Source organism: Ochotona curzoniae, unplaced genomic scaffold (genome assembly GCF_017591425.1).
Source record: "Ochotona curzoniae isolate NIBS_2020 unplaced genomic scaffold, NIBS_Ocur_1.0 contig_2210, whole genome shotgun sequence".
NCBI classification, from domain to species: domain Eukaryota; kingdom Metazoa; phylum Chordata; class Mammalia; order Lagomorpha; family Ochotonidae; genus Ochotona; species Ochotona curzoniae.
Window position 1 is genome coordinate 52,074,191 of NW_024465369.1, and position 24,714 is coordinate 52,098,904.

Genomic DNA, 24,714 nt, shown 5'->3' on the forward strand with positions numbered 1-24,714 from the left:
AGAAAGCATTTAAGACTATTCCAATGCCACTATCACAGAACTGATAGTCCCAGCAGGACCTGGGAAAGTAGGAGAGGACAAGTCTCAAAAATTCTGTTTTCACAATCTACATTTGTGGGAAAGGTTAGGGTTATCCCTGTGATTCCTCTGCTTGTCCCATCATCATTTTCCTCTGCACTTCCTCCAAATCTGGACCAACCAGCTAGAGATGAGATAAGAAATAGCACATCTCAGGGAGGGCTGAGGGAAAGAACAATGACTACACAGTAGGAAGTACAAAACAGAGAAGCCAGCACTGGACAGCCTGGGAGTCAAAAAGGGAGGGACTGAGTTAGGGCCCAGATTCCTTTAAAGTGAATTTGAACCTGGTACCTACCTAACTGCAGTGAAGCACATTTATAAATATGACAATAACCATGAGAATCTTATAACAAAACAGTGAGGTAAGGTTATACCTACTTAAAAGAACTTTTTTTAAAGATTTATTTTTATTGGAAAGGCAGATATACAGAGGAGGAAAGTCAGAGATGAAGATCTTCCATCCGATGGTTCACTTCCCAAGTGACTGCAATGGCTAGAACTGAGCCAATCCGGAACCAGGAGCCAGGAGCTCTTCCAGGTCTCCCACACGGGTGCAGGGTCCCAAAGCTTTGGGCCTTCCTCAACTGCTTTCCCAGGCCACAAGCAGGGAGCTGAATGGGAAGCAGGGCCGCCAGGATTAGAACTGGCGACCATATGTGATCCTGGCGCGTGCAAGGCAAGGACTTTAACCACTATGCAATAGCACCAGGCCTTAAGAGAACTTTAAAAAATATTTATTTGGCATATAAGTAAAATAAAAAAGAACTTTGACAGGCAAAAGGTACCAGTGTTTAAATGTTTTTTTTTCTTATTTTAGCCTTCAAGGTGCTAAGATTTCCTTATATATGACTTTTGGGTAAGAGATTAGCAGGTCCCCTGCCCATGGAGAGTGGAGGTGGTAACTGGCAAGGGGATCTCCAGAGTGCTGTGGCATGGTTGTTGGCTGTTCAGATGGACAGAACCAATAGGTAGAAGCGATCTTTTAGTTGTTTTATTTTAACACTTATTTATTTTATTAACCTGCAAGTTTGAGTGACAGAGAAAGAACCTGAGAACATGAAAGGAAGAGAGAAGAAGGAAGGAGGGGAGAGAGAGAGGAATCTTCCATCGAATGGTTCCTCTCCCAGTCATAAAAGCCAGAGCTGGGCCAGGTAAAGCCAGGAGCCAGGAACTCCGTCCAAGTCTTCTCTGCGGGTGCAGTGACTCAAGTAGTCAGCTACCTTCTGTTGCCTTCCCAGGCACATGGGCATGGAGCAAGTATGAAGTAGCCAGAACTGGAAGTGATGCTCCAACATGGATACACGTTAGTTTTACCCTCTGCTCCACGACACTGACTCCATGAGGGTGGTATTTTCTGCACATTTCTGATATTTGTATAAAATTTACAAAATTTGACTTGTTGCTTATTTTGCCCCTAACTCTTCAATTTTAAGAAAACAGCTTTTTAAAATTAAAAAATGCCAAATTTTTCCTCAAAACTAAATTTTAGAGAATAAGAACCCTTATTCTGAAACAAAGAGGGCTCAGCTGTCTCATCTTCCTAGGAGGCAGGTGTACACAGGAGGAGGTGTCTCACCTGGAAGTCAGGCAGGTGACTGCAGTGCCCCTGTTTTTGCCACCCTGTGGCTCAACCAGGTTTTCTCTGTGTAGCATCTGGATCAGTCTCTTCCACTGTGCAGGTCCCTTGCCCCACACCTGTAGGACTCACTCCCAAAGCAGGGCACTTTGTGCTTAAATGGCTAACATTCCCAGCTGTTTTTGTTTCTTTTTTCTTTTCTTTTTCTTTCTTTCTTTCTTTCTTTTTTTTTTTTTTTGCAATCATTATTGGTGTTTTCCTTTAATCCATATGTGTACCTACATCTAGTGAGGAACCTGCCTGGACCACCTTGGCTTCTCTAAGCCTTAACTGGACAGAGGGGATTCTGTGGTGTCCTGTCACGCAGTGCCACTTCAGGCCCCTAACAGGTGTCCATGTGTTTTCCACAGTAGCAAGTTCTTTTCTGCATGTGGCTATGCATCTCTTATATAAATTTTGCCCTTGTCTGTTGAGTCTTCCAGCCTTATTCCTCCTTTCTTGGGATCAGAGAGCAGATCTGCAAATTAGAATTCAGGATGCTCAGCTCCTATAGGGATCACCTCATTGGTTCTCAAATACTTACACTACCCCTGGACCATGAACTATGCCCTGGGGACTTGTGGGCTGTGTAACTTCAACCATTAGTTAAAAGATGGAAGCTCCAGCCTTGGGAGGAGGTATGAGACCAGCAACAAGCTTTCAGGGAAGCAGCTCAGACAAGCACATGCACTGAGCACCTCAGAAATCAGCAGTCACCAGATCCACGGGTGTGGATGGGAGGCGGGAACTGGAGGCAGTCCAGGACTGAACCCTGTTAAACCACTGTCAGCAGGAAAAGTTTTGATCTTTTGAGCATTAAAATATGTGAAGAAGGAGGCCAGTCTAACCCTTTCTAAAAAACTGTCATTTGTCTGTTACTGACTCCAAGGAGACTGAGACTTAACCCCGTGGTGTCCTGGAGACAATATGGGGCTGAAATATGTTTTTCCACTGAAAGGGGAGTTTCTCTAAAAGCAGGAATCGACTCAAGATAAGCAGTTTGACCCAAAAAGCAGCCAGGTTCAGCAAAATCATGCTTTAACGCTATAAACTGCTAAATACTAAAATTAAAATAGACACGAGACAGCTGAATAGTAATCCATAGCCATTTTAAGGTGTATAGAACTCAGTTTTATATAAACTAATAAGTGAAATGTCAATGTAGAAGTCATAGGATGTGGTTCAGAACTTGCATTCTTTTTTTTTTCTCTTCTAACATATTGGTTACTCAATACCATGTCAACTAATTCCATAACATTATAAATTGTTACTGATGTAATGTCGGGGTTTTTAATTGATCAGGATGATACTCTGTTGGCTCTACCTTCAGACTAGAGGTGGTCTCCCCAAGAAACCATTGAACTTATCTGAACAATAAGATGCTAGACTTTATGCTTGGTAGATGCTTGCAATGAAAGAATCTCAACTGAATTTGAACTGTGGTAATGTAACAAGGTGGAGGAATCACATAATGCAATGTAATCAATAAAAAAAAAACATTAAAAAAATAAGGAGTCTGGATATAGGATTTGGTGCTACTTGAGGTTTCAAAATTCTACTTGGGGTGCTGGCATATATCCCCCGTAGATAAGGGAGGATCCCTGCACACGTGAGAAAAGCCCTCCCAGAACTCTGTGTTCCTGACTCAATTCACTCCCATTATACCTACATACCTTCCAGAAATATTACTCTTGCATTGACTATGATCTTTTCTCTAAGGGTAAGCAGAAAGGAATCCTTTCTCCCCAATCCTTCTCCATCTGCTTAAGATGACATATGATTAATCAATCTTTTGGCCTATTTTTTTGACAGCTGAAATAAATGTCTCCTCTGAATATCAGCCTTCAAGTTTCCAATATAAACACATGGTAAGAATCTGTTATACAACAGCATTCCCAAAGGAGCAAGTCAATATTCTGTTAAACTCTATATGCAATCATTGGGCTCTTTGGTCAGCACTCAATAAAACTAACCACCAAAGATTTTAGTCCTTTCAATTCCCACAGTGACAATACAGTCAGGGAGCTGCTTGCTGTGAGCACAGATGAGTAAGATTGGAGCAGGAGCAATAACGGAGAGCATACACAGAAGGGAGACACCTTCCAAGGCTCCCCTGAAAGTGGTATTCAAGGAATGGTATAGTCAGTCACCAGTCTCTCAGAGTAACACGCTTTAAGGGCTTCTGGATTACGACCAGCCATGGTTATTACTTATATCTCTGAGTACCAGCAGTGTAACTGTTTCCTAGAACCCACAATCCACCTTTCCTTGATGAGCAAATTATTTCCCAAAAAGTGCATTAAATAATTGTTATGCCCCAAACACACAGTGTAATAATTTCTGAAATGAACACTTCTCTGAATATCCCCCTACCCAATTCAAAAACTTATTGTGAATGATTTAAAGTAACATGAGCAATAGAAAAAAGCATAGAATTACAAAGAATAAAGTTTGTCTAAGAGACTAAACCAATTTGAAATTGGATTGAAATTCATGCTGTTGCTAGGTAAAATTTAAAAATACTCTAGTATGCACCCAATAGCCAAAAATGCATGAATCTACTCCCACAATTGCAGTATTTACATAGGTAATACAGTAGCTACTATCTTACTTGCTGCCTTCTCACACAGGGAAACGATGCCAGGCAGGAGTCACTGGCATGGAACTTTCCAGACCACATTTACTACATCAAAGGACCCCAGCTTCCTCCCTCTTGAGTACCCATGGATACATCTTTTAATGTCCATGGACTGCATGTTCACTACCCTTCTACCCCATGATGAAAGTGGGCCTTTTACTTAATAGATGCTCACTTGGTGGGAGAGCCTCATCCACCCTCTGGTAGCGGCTAACATCCTGGCGCACTGAAGGTAGTGACCGCAAAGGCTGGTGGCCGTTGGCTTGAGAACCTAGGATGAAAAGTAAAAAGTTACCCAGGCATAGCTTTCTTTTTCTTTTTCATGGCCAAAAAAAGCCTCTACTGGAAAAAAAAAAAAAAAAAACAAGTGAAAAAACACCTGTGGTATTCTGAGGCTCATCTCTGCTTTTTCAGTCTCATTTCCCATAGGAGGTCTCAGAAACAAGAAAACAAACAGGAGGTGAAGGCTTCAAGGAGGACTTCCTGGAGCAATGGCCCAGCATGCAGCCCTCTGCCTCCTGCTTCTCCTCCAACCCTTCCCGTTCCCTGGCCTCTGTCCTGATCATCCATGGCCACACACTCATGAAGGAATCAAACAGAGCAGGAAGAAAAAGAGATAATTTGTACCAAAAAAAAAAAAAAACCAAAATTCCAGAATAAAAAAATTCCTATTTCTGGATCTATGTTACTTAGTCATAAAAATATGCCCTCCATGTATAAAAGGACATTTTAAAGATATTCTAGAAAGCTACATACATTGAAGTACAACACAAATGTTACATGTGGGTTTGTATCCTATGACATTCAAGCAGCCCAAGTGTCACAATGTTGTACATAATTAATATTTCTTACACTGTAGAAGACATCGTACTGCCTTTGATGCAAAGCACCTATGAACCTGCTCTGCGTTTTATGGAAAAGGTGTGACTGCACAATGTTCTTGGTAACCTCTGCAGATTACAGTCCCTCTGGTTTTGTATCTGCAAAATCTGGTACCACCAGATATTCATTATGTAAGTCTGAAGACTGCTGTTTGCCAGCCTCTTAACTTCAGCAGAAGGATCCATTTTTGTTTTGAAAGCACTGAACTCGAACTTCAGCCCACCGGGATAATCCTCAGTCTTCTTCCCAACTATGTAACTAAGTTCCTCGGTCTCCCCAGCTCTGACAAAAGACCTGATCTGGAGGAAGGGCTTCTGATGCCCACACATTTGTTACATGTTTCCCTCTCCCTGGCCCTTATATTTAATCTGGCGCCTCATTCCATCTCACTGCACCTTGGCTGCGCAGGGACGTCAGATCTCGTGCAACCTGCAGTGTAATTTACATTGAAGGAAATGACAGAACTTGGCAGAGCAGCTTCCACCACCTACCTCCAGTGGCGCCCTCCTCCTGGGCAGTGGCCCCTTCACATGTGCTGTGGGCATCCCCAGCATCATCCTCTCCTTGGGGCTGGCTCTCAGCACCTGCCGTGGCTCCTTCCAGGCTCCCCCTCCGCTGCCAGACCTCCCCCAGCTCCTCCTGGGCAGGTGAAGTAGCTGCTTCTGCCCCCGGTCCTTCCTCCTCCCCACCAGGCACCTGAACCACAGGTAAAGGGACAGGTGTGCATATAGAATCTTGGGATCCTTCTGCAGGGTCACTACTGGTATGCTCCACCACCCCAGCTCCTTCTTCCTCATCCTGAGAAGAAAAGGCCGGAGTTTCAGGAAACCGAGCGCTCTCCAGAGAGGAGCACTGGGTCTCCACAGACGACAGCTGCGTGGTCACGCTCTCATTACAGGAGCTGTCAGCACCTTCCATGTCACTCTCCCCCTCAGGCCTGGTGCTGGCTTCGCTCACACTCTCTGTCCGGGCAGGGTCACTGGGCTCTGTCTCGGAGGACACCTGGGAAGGTTCAGAGCCCTGGTCAAGGGACTCAGTCTCACTGGCAGCCCTTCGGCTTCCCCCGGATGCATCCGAAGTGCCCGTGTCTGCCCCACTCGTGGGCTGATCCGCTTCCTGCGAGCTACACGGTACGGCGCCGCCCTGATCAGGGCCTGTCTGAGGTTCTGGCCCAGATTCACCTTCCTCTGTAGCAGGGCCTGAAGCTGAGGCGCTGTCTGTAAGCTCCGGGAGGTTTTCTGGTTTATCCTCCAAGGAAACAACATCATGCATTGAGGCTTCCTCATTCTCAGCTGGGTTGTCCTCTGGCTTTGTCTGGGATGTCAGGCTTGCGTCGTCTGTTCTCGACGCCCTGCTGAACATGATCAGGCCCCCTTCCTCCTCCAAGGAAGAGGGGTACCCCAGGTCTGGCTGGAACTCGTGGTCCTCTTCATCCGAATCAATGTGAAGCATCGCGTTGAGTCTCGTGTCGGTGGGAAAACTACTCCTTAGTTTGGGAGAGGCTCCCAAGGGCCTCTCGGAGCAGGCTGCTGCCCCAGGCCTGGCAGGGCCATTGTGCTCCAGAGCATCTAAATAATCGTTGAGTGAATCTTGGCGTCCACGAGGAGGTGAGGTCCGTGACGATGTGGAGGTGAGCTCCTCTGTGTCTATTTCCAGAGTGGAGCTAGTCCTGAACGAGTGCTTGGGGGTGCTCTCAGCCGCACTATCCTCAGAAACCGGCCCGTTCGCACAGACTGGACTGCCCGGCATGTCCTCGTCATCCGAAGGACTCCCCAGGTCTCCATTCACGGTGCTGACACCCAGTATTGTACCCACAGCTTCCGGGGAAGCATCTGCATGAGAAAAGAGCTATTATAAAAAAAGAACTAGAAACCATGAGTGACCCTAAGTGACCACCTCGCGACAGGACCAGTGCCTCACTCAACACCAAATGATGATACTGACAGGCAGTTGGTATGCCTGTTAGTGCTGCTGGACTTTTGACAACTTAATTTCAAAATGCAAGCATAAACCTGAGACAGAGAGAGTTCTTGATCAACAACAGGTTTTCCTATCTGCATCAAAAACTCCAACAATCATTTGACAGCTATTTTATTCTTAGTACAACACATGAATTTAATTTTGTTCAAATGTGAACTGGCAATTGAATTACAGTAAGCAACTTTTTCCTCTCTTAATACAGACACCTCACCTTCATGAACAGAAGACGTAACCTCCACTTTAAACTGGAGGTATCCGCTCACGTGGTCAGCTGGGAGCCTCCTGCCAAGGTTGTAGCTGAGCATTTGATCACTGCAAGAGCAGAGACAGTTTGTTCATTGTTACTACCCTAGCTTCAAGCTCTCCCCACAGGTCACACCCAACCCCTCCATTGACTTTCCTTCAAGCCTTCAAATTCATAAGAAAAAAAAGGCTCAAGAACCATATAGTCTGATGTAATATTATTCACTTGCAAAAAGGAACAATTATAAACCCAAAGATAAGAGTACATTATTACAAAGAAAATTACTGGTAATATCAGAAAGTGCAATATGGTGTTAATTTTTTTTTTTTAATAAAAGGCACAGATTTTTCTCTCTCATTGCTCAGGGTTATCAGGGAACATCAATGAGTTCTGAAAAGCCTCCTGATTTCCATGTGCTTTTTGACTCTGCTGTAAATGTAAAGAGCCCAAGACAGGCTGGTCCAGACACTCACAACTGACTCTCATCACCCTACAACACAGAGGCACTTCACTGTAGCGTTGACCGGGACCTGGGAGCTAGGGGAGAGCAGCAGAGGAACACAAGTCCAGCGTCACACAGGCAGCAGTTCTCGCTGCTCTCTCCTTCATAGCCTGCAAGGCTGGGGCCCTTGGCTCTTCCTGTTGGGGAGCCTGGCTGATCATGAACTCACAGGTGTCCAGTGAGAGCCATCTGTGGGATAGCTGGACAAGCTAGATGTGCCCCGTGGTGGGGCCAGGCCTCTCACCTGGAACTGTGTAGGAAGGGACTCCACTGAGTTGGCCTAGTTTCTGTTTTACCCGGTCTTGGACTTCCACCCTCCTCCTCAGTAATGGAAATGTGTATCTGTTTCAAGTCCATCTATTTACCTAGATCAAGTGCAACTCATTTTCTTGCACGCAAACAACTTGTATTTGAAATCAAAAAGCTCATTCTTCATTAAGGAAAATAAGCAAAAGGCTAAGGAACTATATCACACCATCTCTGCTCTCACACTGCCCTCTAATGGCTATTTTGGAAGGAAAACATCTTTCTAAAATCATCACTCTACAGATGAGCAGTTCTAAGTCAATCATCATAACAAGTTATTGTGCTTGTATTCCTCCTCAGCATATTCCAAAATGTTATCTGTTTGAAAGAATTTGCACTAAAATTCTGGTTCACCTCTTATGACATTCTCTTGCATTATAGCAAGCAATTCTTAGAACAATATGCTTATTTGCTTTTTAAAGTTTCATTTATTTAATTTGTAAAAGACCATTTTTTGAAAAAAAAAAAAAGATTTTGTTTTTATTTGAAAGGCAGAGTTTAAGAGACAAGGAGAACACAAAGAAATCCTCTATCTGCTGGTTCATTCCCCAAGTAGCAACAGCAGCCAGAGCTGAGCTGATCCAAAGCCAGCATCCAGAATCTTCTTCCAGGTCTTCCATGTAGGTGCAGGAACCCAAGACCTTGAGTCATCTTCTACTGCTTTCCCAGGCCATAATCAGGGAGTTGGATGGGAAGTGGAGCAGCTGGGACACAAACTGGTGCCCATAAGGTTTACTGGTGCCACAGGCAGGGCCTCAACCTACAATGCCACGGCACCTGCACCAGGAGGTTATCTTCATTATCCTTTACTCTTCCTACCCACATTTGACATTGCAATAGTTAGGCTTGACTTGACTGAGCTTTCTAAAATGCTTCATCCTAGCATGTTAAGTGCATACAACGCCACAGGTATACTTTGACAACGGAATGGCATATGTCATCTCTCTTCACCTTCCTAACAAGCCAGAAGTGGCAACACTGTTTTCTAAAGGAAAAACCTCAGGCATAGGAAGAAGTGGTAACTTTCCCAAGAGACCAGAAGACCAGCTAAGTCACACAACAGGGACTAACCCACGTTTGTCTAGCTCAGAAGCCCCTGCTCTGCAGTCACTGTGTCATGATCTCCTTTGCTGTACATTCTGCCATGCTTTCCATAGCATGTGTTTTAATGACAAATGTACTTGGGGCCACCTTAATGGGACTGCTATCATAATGCTTTTCCTACTTATACTATCACTTTAAGAAAAAACTTCTGCTACAATGTTTTATTTAGATATTGCTAAATATTAGTAACAGATATGTTCATTGTGCCTATGTTAGACTGTTCCAATAACCTCATGGATGGCTAGTGATCATCTCAGCCATGTAATATCATGATCAGCACAGTGGCCGGGATATCTTTTCTCCTGCTCACTGTTGTATTTCCAGTATTTAGACAATGCTTAACACAGAGGCCTGCTTGACATCTGACTGTGAGCACACTGAGCAACAAATGATAAAGATCTGCTCTCAACATTGTCGGTCTACACCTACCTCTTTGGACTTGCAGTCCTTTAATGAATAAAATCCTGGCTTTTTAATTAAAAAAAAAAGTCAGCTCTCCTCTCCTCCTCTCAGGTTGCTGGTGTAAGCTAGTTCTTCAGGTATCGCAGAACATCCAGGACTCTGGAGTAATCCAATCTGTTTAAATCCTAGCTCTATTACTTTCTTGCTGGTCCCAGATCCCTCATCTCTGAAAGGGAGCATAATCATATTGTCTCAGAGATGTTGGGAAATTGCACGAGCTTATGAGTATACGAGCTTACGTCTTGATGTAGGTAAATTCCTAGCATCTTAGGTGATCATCACTGCTGTCGGGACTCACAGTGGCACTAGCAGTGTTAATGCTGCTTTTTCTACCATTACTACACTGCTAGTACCACTACCACTAGTATCACACATTCTTAAAATTCTACACTGGAAAAACACGCAGCATAAGATGTCCTCTGTTACAACCACAGGGCAGTTATGTTCCTGAGTTTGCTGGCATCTATTACGTGAAATACATGTCACATTTTTACTAACACACAGAGCAGTTATGATTTTTTTTTTAACTAAAGTTGAAACTTGGAAATAAAGCAGACACTGAATCACATTTTAAAATTCAGTGAGTAAGGGGACTAGTGTTGTGAGGTAGCATGTAAAGTTATTGCCTGCATCACCAGCATCCCATATGGATTCTGTTTGTTATCTCGGCTGCTTCACTTCCAATCCAGTTCCTTGCTAATGATCTAAGAAAAACAGTGGAACTTGGTTCAAGTTGTTGGGCTTGCCTCTGGTCCAGCATTGGCTGCAGTCATCTGGGGTATGAACCAGCAGGTATCTTTCTCTCTTCCTTTCTCTCTCTCTGTAACTCTGCCTCTCAAATTAAAATATATAAATAAATAAAAATGTGAAATTCAACAAATAAATCCAAGTTACATGAATGAATGTTCATGCCCAGAGGCTTAACTATTAATACCACATCAGATTCTAGGTCTTATTTTAAAAGGTCCCTAAACAAGGCTGTCTTTTTTGTTTTGATGAATAACAAGTCCTCTGGATGGGATTAATCATGATAAGATAGCTATCAATCTGACACTAGAGTTCAGCTCTAGGCAGAAAGTTTTACCACACGATTCCGATATACTCAGAGACAGCTGACACTGAAATGCTCCTGGGAGATACATCCTGGCAAAGACAACCATAAGCCCCAAAAGGTACATAGTTAAAACAAAGTACTTTTGGTTCCGCATACTTTATTGCAGGATGAGACTTTTCACTTTTAAGAGAAGATGTTATCACTTGTCACCAGTAAGGAAAGTCTGAGGACCACTGTCCTTTGCGGCACTTCTGCACAGACTCAGCTCAGTGCCTTAATTTCAGGGGCTGATTACCCGATGGCTTGTCGCTCCAGCAGCCTCTGCACGGGAATGGTCAGTTTCCCCAGAAAACGCTTGATGATAGGACGGCTCTTGGCAAATTTGTCTTTAATTTCAATTTCTAAGACATCAGTAAGAAGTGCAAAAAAGGAATATTTCTGAAAACAAAAATAGATAATGTTGATGCAAAAAAATGAAAAACAATTTATTTCTACAGGGAATGCTATGTCTTCCATTCTAGTAACACACACACAGTTTACACTGCTACAGACTCTGCAGCTCTTGTCATTCATTTACTCACAATCATGAGCATTCATGGTCATTCAAGGAACTGACTGACAAGTCAGACACTTTCAGTAAATCCTGTAGCTTTTCCTGGCCCAAATCATGTCAAGAGATATTCTCAAATATTAAATCATGCATATCTTATTTTAATATTCATTGAACATTATATCCAAATGCTGTGATAACTAACATATAGTTACAGGATGGTTTAGAATTAACAAGCATATTTGATTTATGACAATTTAATTTCCTATTCTATAATTTTTAAGTTGAAGAGTGTAGTTCAAAATATTCCTCTATTTAATGCCTAAAGTAGGATCATATGAAGAATACAGCAGTTTCCCTGATGAATATTACAAGAAAACAACATTAAATGGTGCTTTCACCTAAGTTTAAAAAGTACACAGTGGCATCTCTTCAGAGACAGGAAGATCAAAGTATAAGGTGAGGAATTTTTTTTTCATTAAAGAATGCCATTAGAGAAAATCGGAGTGAATATGAATTAGGATACAAAGTAGGTACCTTTGCTCTCACACAGAACAGACTTTCACATATATCATCTTCATTTTATCTCCAGGAAAACATATTTTTAAAGATAAGAATCTCACAGTAAGCAAAATGATGCCATCAGAAATCTAACCTAAATCATTTCACTTCTCCAATAATATCCACACAGTTACAGTGATAGGAAAAGGGGTAGCCAGCTTCACCTTCAGGAACCACTCAGTTCATTTAGTCCTAACAGTTAAAATTCATCTGATAGCATGCAATCTGGCAGCCCACTTAATGGAAAAATACGCTCATGCAGAAGTTGTGTGAACTAAGCCACACTTTTGCCTTTGGCTGGCTAGTTATATAGAATAAGACTCAGATTCTTGGTCTCTGGAAATGGAGAGGTGATGCTCTCCTTCCTTATGCTTCCCTCTTATCATTGCACTGGTGACAGAGGCAAGAACTATGCCCATATAAGATGTTAGGAAAAGAAAATCAGCACTTATTTCATGGCTATGTTCATTATGGGCCTTTTAGAACTCATACTGAAATACATTTTGTCTCATACACTTGGAAATTTGCTAGATTAAGAACTACACTTTTAAGAGCTACTTATCATCATAATTCTTAAGTGGATCCTTAAACCATTTATAAGAATAAAAGCAATACACATCCATTAGATAACCATAGAAGGCCCAAGAGAGAACCAACCCTTGCTGGGCTGGCAAGTCTCAAATAGCCATATCTTTTTCCAGTTTAGCTTAGATTCTCTGGAATATCTTTCTCCAATTAAATACTTCTACAACTGGTAGACCATTTGTCACTAAAACTCTAGGATGAGATTAATGGAAAACTTCTGTGGCAATAGAAGTTCACCCAGAGAGACATGCCTACATGAGGGTGTTGATCTGCCTCAGATCTCTGAGCAATGGTGGGAGAGCATATACTTCGGTCACTCAATGAAAACAGATGTATGATGCTCATTGTTTGAGTTGCCACAGTTCTAATGAGATGAAAACTTTGATTTCCTTGTTATGGTTTACTATCATGTTTAGTAGCATAATGTAGCTGTGAGAAAGCTTAGAATCAACACAATCTGGCTTTGCTCAGGATGACAGTCTTGAGGGCTCATCTAACTAACAAGATTCTAGGAATCCATCAAGCATTTGTCAAAGACCAAAGAAACAGAAATTCCCTATATTTGTAATGACTACACATTAGGATATAATATACCCAAAGGCATACTCAGTGTGACTGACTTTTTGTGATTTAGGTTCTGCAATGGCTCTATATGACATTGTCATAGATTCTGTCACTGCTGAAATTTTAATTTTGTTCACCACTATTCTTTGCATTAATAATGATTTTCTCAAACTATACACTAAGATATTCATTTTGATTCCTGAGTTTTTTGGCAGCACCTTAAGCTGTGCTGCTAAGGTGAGTACTTAGGTTGTCTCACCTCAAACTGTCTCTGTTGAGGCAGGAAGAGCCCATTCTCATTGTAACATCTGTCTACTGCATCTTACCCATGCTGCCCATATCCATAAACAGCTCCACAAGGCAGGGCTTAGGCAAAGAGGTGAACCTGGCCAACTTCCAACCTGTGAAGTTGAAGATCCCTCAGGATCATCTTACCTCTCGATGCCAGATGGGGTTGGTGGTGTTACTGATGATAGTAGACCTTCTCTCCTGCCCATGGTGGGCACAGGTGGGGAAACTGCTTTTCTTTCCTGGCTGAATGGACATCTTAAGGTAAGGGTCAGGATTGAAGAACATTCCTTTCTTTAGGCCAACTGCCCTAAGATCTTTAAAAAAGGAAAGGAAAGGAGAAAAGGAGGAAGGTACAAAGAGAAAACAGGAAGGAAAGGACAGCAGAAAAGAAGGAAGAATTCACACAACCAGATTAGAACCAGTAGCTCAAAGACAATCTGTTCTTAGATAATCATAATGAAGCTCTTAACAGAAATTATCTAATAAAACAATAGGAAATTTATTCCCATCATGGTTGTTCAGCAAAGTGAAGCTTCTTGAGCTATAGTAGTGATTCCATGAATTTTTAGAAAACATTTCTGTGAACATGGATTTCACATTATTTTACACCAAAATAAGCTTATCTCCTATGAACTCTTTAAAGCATCCCCACATATAGGGAAAAGGAGCTTGGACTAAATTTAATTGGAGATAAAACTTTAGAGAACACATTCACGTACACCACATTGAAATGTCATATATATTCTGTACACGTGATGAATATTAGAGGAAAAAATAGGCCAGAGTATTTTAAAATGTGAATGCTGCCTGCTGTTTCAAATAATTGTGCCATTACCTCTTCCAGAGTCTGTAAAGTAATTAAAGGTTCTATAACTTACCTTAGACTCACCAGCTGCTGTTTTGCATTACAAATATTCTAGATGAAGTGTGTGCGTGTGTGTGTGTGTGTGTGTGTGTGTGTGTGTGTGTGTGTTTAATGATCAGGTGACACAAAGATGTTGAGATAAAGCTGACTCCACTGGGGCAATGCTTTTCTGACAACATCCAGTTTGAATAAAATAGGGCTGGGGAGCAAGTTATCCTGGCCACGGGGAACAAGTGGCTATTTCTAGGAAACTATTTAAGGTTATAATCAACCTAGGAAGGCCTTAAATACTTTGGCTCATATAGCAGTTCTGCATATGACCCCAAACCTCTAAAGAACTTTGGAATACAGTGAACTGGAGAACAGACTTTCTAGAATGACACTAAATTATTGGAGGCCACCAGAGTGAATCCATGCAATCCCAGTCCTGAAACAAAAGATTTTTCTTTAGAGGAAAAAAGATGATCTTGGATTGACCATAGAACCCTATTCCCCAGAAAGTACAGGCTTCCCGGAGAAGGCTCAGCATTGGCCCTCAAGAATCGATTGTATATGTTATTGGGCATAGGAGAAGCTGCCATCTGTAATACTGACAGCCTATTTTAGAGTACTATTCCGAATCTTGACTAGTCTGTTTCCAATCCAGCTTCCTGCTAATGTACCTGGGAAGGCAGCAGGATGGATTTCCTGGCTTGAGGCTTCAGCCTGGCCCAGGCTGGCTGTTGTCATTTGAGAGCAAATCAGCAGATGGAAGAGTTCTCTCTATTCCTCCCTCTGTTTCTGTGACTCCACCTTTCAAAGAAACACATCTTTAAAAGTGAAAAATAAATAATAAATAAGTAAAAAGGACCAGTAGCCTATATAGCTGTGAGGAAAATAGACCAGGCTGTCTAATGACACATAACTGGCAGGAGAGGAGAACAATTTGATGTATTAGTAAGTACTGAAAATTTCAACCAAGAGGACCTTTCATTAAGAAAACTACATGAACTACAGTAGGAGTTTGATCTGACAAAAAGGGGGAGAAGGAAAAGATGACAAGGAACCTGCTAGGCATTTCAGAAAGTTTGCTGTAATCTCATTAGCATTCCTGTCCCAACTCCTAACTTCATAAGTAACACAGTCATTGTTAAATGTAGTCTCAGAATTGTATTGCCAATTCAATAATGCTACATATTTTCACTTAGTCTTATTTAGCATCAGGTGGCTTTGATTCACAATTTACACATTTATTTATTCTTTCTTGATTATGCTTGACTTGGACTCAGAAAGAATGATATGCTTTAGACATTAAATCGTCTTCCAAAAACATTTACTTATTTCTAAAAAGATTTATTTTTAGTGAATGAATAGTAACGTGGACAGAAATGGCTGCCACAAATTCTCAGAGAACATACAAAAAATCCTTTGGAAAAAAGTATTCCACCTGACAACTGAGATGTAAATTGTTACTGATAACCTTAATACCAAAATCTTCCACAAAGGAGCATTGCACAAAAAATCATGAACAATTATAATAAATTCTTAACTATTTATAAGCTGATTTTTCAGTTCCTTTAGCCATATCGTCTGCACCACTGGTCCTCTTTTGAAGTTTATATATTTTATTGCCTACAAATATCTACATACATAAAAAACCAAAGAAGGACTCAAAGTCACAGAGGTATGGCACATAAAATATCCCAGTTAAAGCTATATTTGAAGTTTAAAATATTTAAAAGAGAATTTTATTTTGGCTATCAAGTTCAATTAGGTATAAACCTACTTATCCTAATCAAGAATGAAATATTTGTAAGCAGACATTCTACAAAGCTTCAATGTTCCAGAAAAAAATACTATCATCTACTATCATATACTGCAAGATTAATTTTTAAAATTAACCTTAGAGAGGTGTTGGCTTTGTGATGCTGTGCACAAAGCAGCTACTGGTGACACTGGCACCCCATATGGCTCCCACTTCATATCCTAGCTGTTCCATATGTGATCCAGATTCCTGTTCATGGCTTGGGGAAAGCAGTAAAAGCTGACCAATAACTAGATGAAGCTCCTGGATCCTGGCTTCAGGATGAGCCCTGGCTGTTGTGACTATCTGGGCGAACCAGGTGATGGATGATACATGATCTCTGTGTCTCTCTCTCTTTGAGTAACATTGACTTTCAGCAAAAAGAAATAAATCTTAAGTAAACATAGAATTTAAGCTAATATAATTTTGAACCATTTCTGCACCATCCGACAATTTCTGACTATGTAATAGGAAATGACACAAATTTAAGGTAATGAATTAGTGTCATGTAAAAAAAGGTGAGGTGTTTCAAAAATATATATATTTTGTGTCCCAATGTTTATCTGCCACATTTTAGGAAAATGCTCTGGGAATTTTTAACTTCTATATATTATCCTCCCATGGTGAATTAATAACACCCCTCAAGTCAAAATCAATATGACTGTCAAATTCAGAATGAAATGAATCATTTGAAAGCATAGAGTAGTAATTCTAACATAAGATCCCATGATAAAGATAAAGTATCATGTTTCCTTTATAAATAAAAATAATTTTGCTTTCAAAATAATTTTTTTCTTTTAATCAATGGCACGGTCAAACACAACATTATCTGAGCTAATGAGGCTCATGCAACCAGGGTTGTAGCACTTGCAGTCCTTTAAGACTGTAAAGGTCTAAAGCAAATATTGCCAATCACAGTGTTTTCAGAAAACAGGAAAGGAGGTGGGGCAGAAGTACCACATTAGTGGTATTTTTTAGCATCCCTCTAAAAGCCTAGATTCTTTTTGAATCTTCAAGATAACAAACAAACATATTTTTTGGCCAGTTTTGAACCATAAGCCACCACTTTACAATCTCCAAATTCACGAGAAAACTAAAGCAAAAATTATTGTCATATTAAGCAGTCTCACATTGGGGAAGATATGCAAAAACAGACACAGATGGAAAGCCATGGAGGAACAGCAAACACTCGTCATGTGACAAGCAAGTAATGTACAAATGTCTTTTTTTAAAAAACCTAAAATTTTAAAACTCACTCAATTGGAAAGATACATTTTCATTCACATTTTTATAGGTAGAAAATGTGGATCTAATTAAATTTTGGGAGCACTATATTAATTCAAAAATAAAAGCAAAACATGATGACAGACACTGTTGGACTTTATTTTGTTTTTTTTTTTTTATTTTTTTTTAAAGATTTATTTTTATTATTTTTTCATTGGAAAGGCGGATATACAGAGAGGAGAGACAGAGAGGAAGATCTTCCGTCCGATGATTCACTCCCCAAGTGAGCGCAACGGGCCGATACTATGCCGATCCGAAGCCAGGAGCCTCTTCAGGGTCTCCCACGCGGGTGCAGGTTCCCAAAGCTTTGGGCCGTCCTCGACTGCTTTCCCGGACCACAGGCAGGGAGCTGGAAGGGAAGCGGGGCTGCCGGGATTAGAACCGGTGCCCATATGGGATCCCTGGCGTGCTAGGCGAGGACCTTTAACCACTGTGCCACCGCGCCGGGCCCCGGACTTTATTTTGTATGTCTGTTTTTTTTTTAAAGATTTATTTTTATTATTTTTTTATTGGAAAGGCAGATGTACAGAGAGGAGAGACAGAGAGGAAGATCTTCCATCCAATGATTCACTCCTCAAGTGAATCGCAACGGCCGATGCTATGCCGAACCGAAGCCAGGAGCCTCTTCCGGGTCTCCCACGCGGGTGCAGGGTCCCAAAGCCTTGGGCCATCCTCGACTGCTTTCCCGGGCCACAGGCAGGGAGCTGGAAGGGAAGTGGGGCTGCCGGAATAGAACCTGTGCCCATATGGGATCCTGGGCGTGCAAGGTGAGTACCTTAACCACTGCGCCACCGCTCCGGGCCCTTGTATGTCTGTTTTTAAAAGTTCATTTCAAACATCCAATTTTTCTAAAATAGTTTTTAAGTTTATGACTGCCAATAATTTTTTTAAAGGTCAATTACTTTCAAGCATTTGTGATAGTGCCCTATACATGAAAAACATTTTATAATTTTTATTTTGCAAGACAGTACACATATTTACAGGCAGGAAAATTCCCGGTGTAAAAATTTTGCTAGTGGAAATTTACACATTATACCACCCCCCAAAAAATTCCATTAGATGATAAACTCTAATAATATTCTATTCTTTTTAAACTAATCTCTGGTTTCAACTAAATCAAAGTCAGACATAACCTGAATAGCAGTGCTTTAATTACATGGAGGACATACAATCAATTAGAATATTTAAGTAACCACAAAACAAAAATTATCTTATTCATGTTCCAATTTTCTTGTGTATTCATCTAAGAAGAGATTATTCTCTTCTCCTACTTTACAAATGTTTCCTTTGTCTGGTTGAGATAAGCGTTAACTTTTCAATCATCAAAGATCCTCAGTGAGATCTGCATATGTTACACTATAGGTCTTTTATGTAAATATACATAGTTAATATAGTTTTTTTAAGCATCACAAAGCCTTGAAGGAGTAATAATTTCTAAATTTACATTAATAATCTAATGTTATCATGTTAAACACATACTTAGATTTTCAGAAGTATGACCAAAAAGAAAAAAATCCAGGCCACCTGTCATATAATAGAGTCCTTGGGAAAAAGTGACCATTCAAGCCTTGAAAATTATATACTTTCAAATTGGATGCTGCATTTTAAGACACTCTTACCTGATAGTGTAAAGCTCACAAGTTTCCGAGAATGTAGGTTCCCAGAAGCACTTCCTTCCATGCCTTCTGCCCCCATCTGAAGAGAAAAAGCAGTCACATGTGAATGATTTCACAGAAGAATGCCACTCAATGTCTGCAGAAAAAATGATTTTTATATCTACCATGTTTCAGGGCAATTTATAAGCTTCATGAAAAGATGAGGTTAAAAGCTGGAGTTTTTTTTTCAATCCTGCATAATTTATTTTCATTATTTGTATTTTCCTTGAACTTTGAGTGTCCTTGCATTATAGAATATATTTATTCATTTCTAAATCTCAAAAAAGAGACAAAAATATAGATTCTTGTAGGCAAGACAAAAGGTTACACTTACATTTGACCTTTATCCTAAACAACAACAAAAAACAGGAGCTTCAAAAGTCTTTATGAAAATAAATCAATCCCAAATAAAAATATGATGGACAGGTACATGGTAAATGTATTTATATCACTGCATTAAATGTTCCCATAGAAATGAAATATCAATTTTCTTCACGTTCATTAGGAAAATCCAGAATAAACTAAATTATGAGATTAGTTTGTATTAGACTCATCCTTATATACAGAAGATCTCTTCCTTGACAGGTATTTCTGAGTCTCCACATGGGTATCCCACTTCTTTTACAGACCTACTTCTTTTGTGCTTTAGACTCTTGACACCATAGTATTGTAATTAACAATAAGAAATTGTAGTGCTTCTCTACAGAAAACATTTTGTAAAAGCTTTTAAGTAAATTATACCGCACTTGAAACCAGTAATTTACAGACCACAAAGCAAATTTAGAACTTTCTTTTCATGTTATGTATAAGTATATGATTTATGGCACACTAGGAAGGAAGATCTTTCTGATACTCTGTAAAGTACAACTGTAATACTCTAACAGGCATAACTGAAGGCAGACAATATTTTGAATAGTTGGAAATTAAAGATCACATTTTAATCCTAAATGCACATTACAGTATTCTGACAAAAAAAAAAATGTGTCCTTGGCCTAACTTTCATCAGGATCTTTTAGGTCCATCACTAGGTCTCCATCCCAATCCCACAGAGTCTGATTTTAGCAAAATCCTCCTAAGTCAGGCTACAGAAAACTCTACTCTTACTAGGTTTCCAGCCTTAATAGTAGGGAAAATTCCTCATCCTTTATAAGTCCCCTGTTAACATGTGAGAACTCTGCCGCTCCTTAAGAAAGAATTTTATTAGGTCATTTTAGTAAGAATTAACTATCCTCCTTAGAATTTTTCACCCACTGTTCGCAAGCCCAGACTCCACTGTTTAAATTTCCATTTTATTTACTGAGGTCTCCTTTTTAAATTTACTTGAGATACACAGGTAGGGAGACAGAGATTGAGAGACAGAAAAAGAAAAGCTTCAACTTGCTGGTTCAGTCCCCAAATGCCTACAACAGCTTGGGTGGGGCAGGGACTGAAGACTGGGACTTTAATCCCTGTGAGTGACAGGAACTGAACCACATGAGGCATCATTGCTGTCTTCCAGGGTCTGCCTTGGTGTGAAGCTGGAGTTGGCTGCTGGAAACCAAACCCTTGCACGCCAATACGCAGCACATGTTTCTCAGCCACTATGCTGAAGGGCTGCTCCCCTGCTTGAGGTCGCTTTTCCTATCACATTAGCTTCAGATTAAAATCTCTTTTCACTGGTTTAATTTTTATCCAATTCTATGTTTTCTTTGACAGTTTCTCCATATTTTTTTCTTTTGGTATGCTTCTCATTCCCCTGTAATAACTATACCACCAGGAGTTACTAATCCAGGTAAAGTCGAGAAATTACAAGAGCAATTGCATTCTAATTTTAAAATGCAAATTTCTTCTGCCATTTCTGTACCTTAGTATTTTTGTGTGACAACTGTTTCTGATGATTTCATGTGTCATCTGAAACATACTGGGGTATCATTCAGGTTTATTCAATTCCCTTCACAGAACCAATCCTTAATGATCACAGAGCTGGCTCTCAAAAACATATATGGACTCATGATATTGTACTATACTTCTCTGCTTTGTTCTTCACAGAGTAATTGTAGCTGAGGCAGCAGTAACTGACCAGACAAGAAACTAACATAATTCGCTCATCTTGTTTTCACCTCGCATAACCCTGCAGAATAACAAGTTAATGTAGACCACAAATGAGTCAGATATTCAGCATTTGCTGTTTAGTTGTTGTTTTATTGATTTGGGGGGTGGGAGCGGGCATCCTGAGTCAGGCATCCAAAAAAACAGGAACTCCTTCAGATAACACCCAGTAGATCAAGGCAATCCAAGAATATAACATCTCTGCTTGTTATGGGAAATTTGGCTAATTAACTGAGACTGAGGTTCATGGCCTGTTTTCATTTAAATTTTTGTAAAATATTGTAAGAAACCAATGATGAGAAAGAAAAGAAACATCCTTTAGTTTTCCTTTGAAAATTGCAATTTCATTTTCAGATTGGCAAAACTAATCTGAAACAATCCTCAACAAATTCACAGAAAGAGTATCTTACAAGACAGCTCTGGAAATACTTCTCAGAGAATCCAATTTTACCATTCACTACACCAAACCTTACCACTAAATGCAGGGACGCTGATGAAAATAACACAGCTGCACTCAATGTTTACAGGAGTTTTTAAATAAACTCACTGCACAGATTGATTCCAGGAAAACCCAGCAGCAGCACTGTCAATCCAGCATGGAAACAATGTGTGGTGGTGAGTGATGGTGGCCTTAATCTGCTCCTGCAGCCAAAGGATTTCCTGTTCCAAGTGGCTGAGACACACAGCTCTGTGTAATCTGATGAATGGCAATGACGTCAAAATAGAAATGACAGAGAAGACACAAATTTAGTTTTGTTTTAAATCCTTGATTCATTGTAAAGGGATATGTGAGAAAGGAGACCATATGATTAGCAGGGCTGCTCATTTCCTTCCCCATGGATTTTCTCTGCTTCTTCTTCTTGATCTATTCTTTGATTTGGACAAGTGGCAATTATACTAAGTGGCTTTGTGAATATCAATACTGCTCATCAGTCACAATAACGACATGTCATGTTTCTATGTGGCGACTGTGCTGCTACGGAAACACAGTGCTGATTGCAACAATAAGGTGTCCTTTCAATTTTGCAGACAGACCCAATGGTTTCAAATTCAGCCAGAAATCTATTAACTAATGAGTACATTGGCCACTGAACCAAAAAAGTGTATTTGACAGCAACTATCATATTGATGAAGCCTTTATGGTGCTCTAAAACCTGTGTGAAGCAAATTAATTATCTCCAAACTATCCACAGACTTTGACAGTGATCTCAATGCAAAATCAATACCATGAGACCAGTGCCACCCACAAGGGAAATTTGAATGAATTTCCTGGCTCCTGGCTTCAGCCTGCTCAAAGCCCCTTTTCTTTAGGCATCTGGGAAGTGGAAAAGCAATCTCTTTGTCTTTCCCTCTTTTTGCATTCGTCAGATAAATTAATCTTTTAAAAAAATTAACCAAAGCAAGGTCCATTCCATCATCAGGACATCTAAACTATAATTACAAAAAACTATAATTACACTTTTTCTGGTTTCAGTGTCTATTATCCAGCTGACTACTAATATTGAGAAAAGAATATATAGATGAAATCCTAGCTTGAGAAGGAGTTAGAGGAAGACGTCTTGCCAATATGCCCTTCTCTTTATCAGAAAATAACCCGCACACTTGCCAACCACGGATCCATCTCTCAGTGCTGCTGTAAGCAAATTGGTTTCCTGGCAAACAGATTTAGGTATCTGTTTCTTAATGAAGGCCAGAAGAAGATAGCTTCCATTATTACATTCGCTATGTTAAGTGGCTCAACATCAATTTGATATTAAGAGGGATCCAGTGATTCCTATCTCACACTCTCTTTGGGACAAAAACTCTTTGAACTGACTGGTGCACAGAATCCCCCACTTAAATAGTTTATTTTCCCCATTTTACTTCCTGAACCAATATAAATTAAATTAAATCATGCCATTCATTACTACCTTACAATCATCCAGGCTAAGCTTCAAACCTTCCATGATAAAGCATTCAAAAGTTGGTTTCCTGAAGAGATGACTATACAGAGAACTTCTATAAATGCAAGCATATTTTTCTGTTGATTTATGAACAGATTCAGGTATGTCAGCCTTGTGAGTTATTTCCTTTCCTAAAACAGTGCCCACACTGTTATACGTTTCCTTTTTCATTGTTCCTAATAATCCTGTCAGGACTGCCCAGGCTAAAAACAGAAGCCTGGAGCTCATGCAGCAGCTGGCACAGAGGGCACTCACCATCACAGCTGGGTTCTTCACCGTGATGCAGGGGGTCGTGGCCCGCAGGGCGCCACTTATGCCGTGGTAGTATTTGAAACAGATTTTTATCTCCGCTGCAAAGCAAGGGAAAAAAACAAAACAGTCATTTAAACACCAAAACAAGTTATATAAGAATCAGCTAAGGAAAAGTGCCATTCCATGTCTCAGCCAATCCTGTGCTTGATTCTGAGTGATCCCTTCTTTTCCAGCCACAGGCAATGGATATCAATTGCTATTTGATTTTAGACATGTCTTGGAAACTCGTCAACAACATCTCAAGCTTATCAAAACATGGTGCACAAAATATCATGCCGAAATAGAAACAGTAGAGAGATAAGACTAAGAAATATTTGAGGTGCTCCATAATGTACCAGTGTTAAGATGCATATTTATATCTCTTCTTGGCCTTTTGGCTAGGATCAAGTGAAGATGCATATTTATGTTGTGCAACCCTCACAACAACCTTAGAAGGCAGAAGTTCCTTTTTCTGTATCACACATAAAGTCAAATAAAGAAGAAATGACAGTAGAGACTCAATCCCATTCTTTCAGATTCCAGAGCTGTCATCCTACATATGTCTCATACAAGCTGAAGTTGTCAAAGGAAATAGAGGGAAGACGCAATGCAGGGAGGTATAGTGTAGCCAACTCTCTGGGATTCTGTATTATTTTTATTTTTTTTAAAGAGATTTAACTATACCACCAGACAAGAGGTCAAATTTAGGAGCAACTGGTATTACATGAAATTCCTTAAATCTTACTAATTTTGTTCTGGTAAAGTGAACTTGATAAAAAGTAACCCAAATGTCAGTTACGGTTTATGGAAAGTAACTAAAATTTTAAAGAGGATTAAGCCAAAGTGTGTCAAAGAGCAAACTTACAGTCAAGGGCATTCCCCTGCATTCAGAGAGTATGAGTCAATTGCAGTGTCACTGTGAGGTGTGTTTTCCCAAGGAATTGTACAACACAGACAATGTGCTGATGGGCAGGCCCTGGGGAGGGGGCAGTTCTCAGCCATAGGAAGGAGTTCCTGTGTCACATGAGTCATCTGGACCATTGAAGTGGGACTGCTGGATGTATTTCCCAAAGGAAGTTAATATTCCGCTGACTTCCCTGATCTCCTGTAGCATATTTGGTTTGTTTATCTTGAGAGAAAGTTCTATAAGAAAAATCCTCTTCCAGAAATTGATATCATTACATTATTCATATCAATGACAAAACACTAAATTGTAAAGTTTCAACATGAAATGAAATTCTGAGCTGTTCTTTTGGATAATTAATCACTACCCAATAATCCATAATTTAGCCAATGTAATCAACCAAAAGAGTTTTACTCTATATCTGCCACAACACATGCACAATATTGTATCAGACAGACTGTGCAACAGAATCAGGGATAGTT

The 24,714-nt window shown here is 40.3% G+C and overlaps 1 protein-coding gene across 1 annotated transcript in view; it reads right to left on the bottom strand.

Moving 5' to 3' along the window:
* HECW2 (HECT, C2 and WW domain containing E3 ubiquitin protein ligase 2) overlaps positions 1-24,714 on the bottom strand; it is a 222,534-nt gene that overhangs the window by 104,001 nt on the left and 93,819 nt on the right. Inside the window, exons 3-9 of the mRNA XM_040971908.1 lie at positions 23,293-23,387; positions 18,971-19,046; positions 13,564-13,733; positions 11,164-11,306; positions 7,408-7,508; positions 5,708-7,048; positions 4,510-4,605 (exon numbers count right to left, since the gene is read on the bottom strand). Coding sequence (XP_040827842.1) covers positions 4,510-4,605; positions 5,708-7,048; positions 7,408-7,508; positions 11,164-11,306; positions 13,564-13,733; positions 18,971-19,046; positions 23,293-23,387 — 2,022 coding nt within the window. The remainder of the gene's footprint in view (positions 1-4,509; positions 4,606-5,707; positions 7,049-7,407; positions 7,509-11,163; positions 11,307-13,563; positions 13,734-18,970; positions 19,047-23,292; positions 23,388-24,714) is intronic.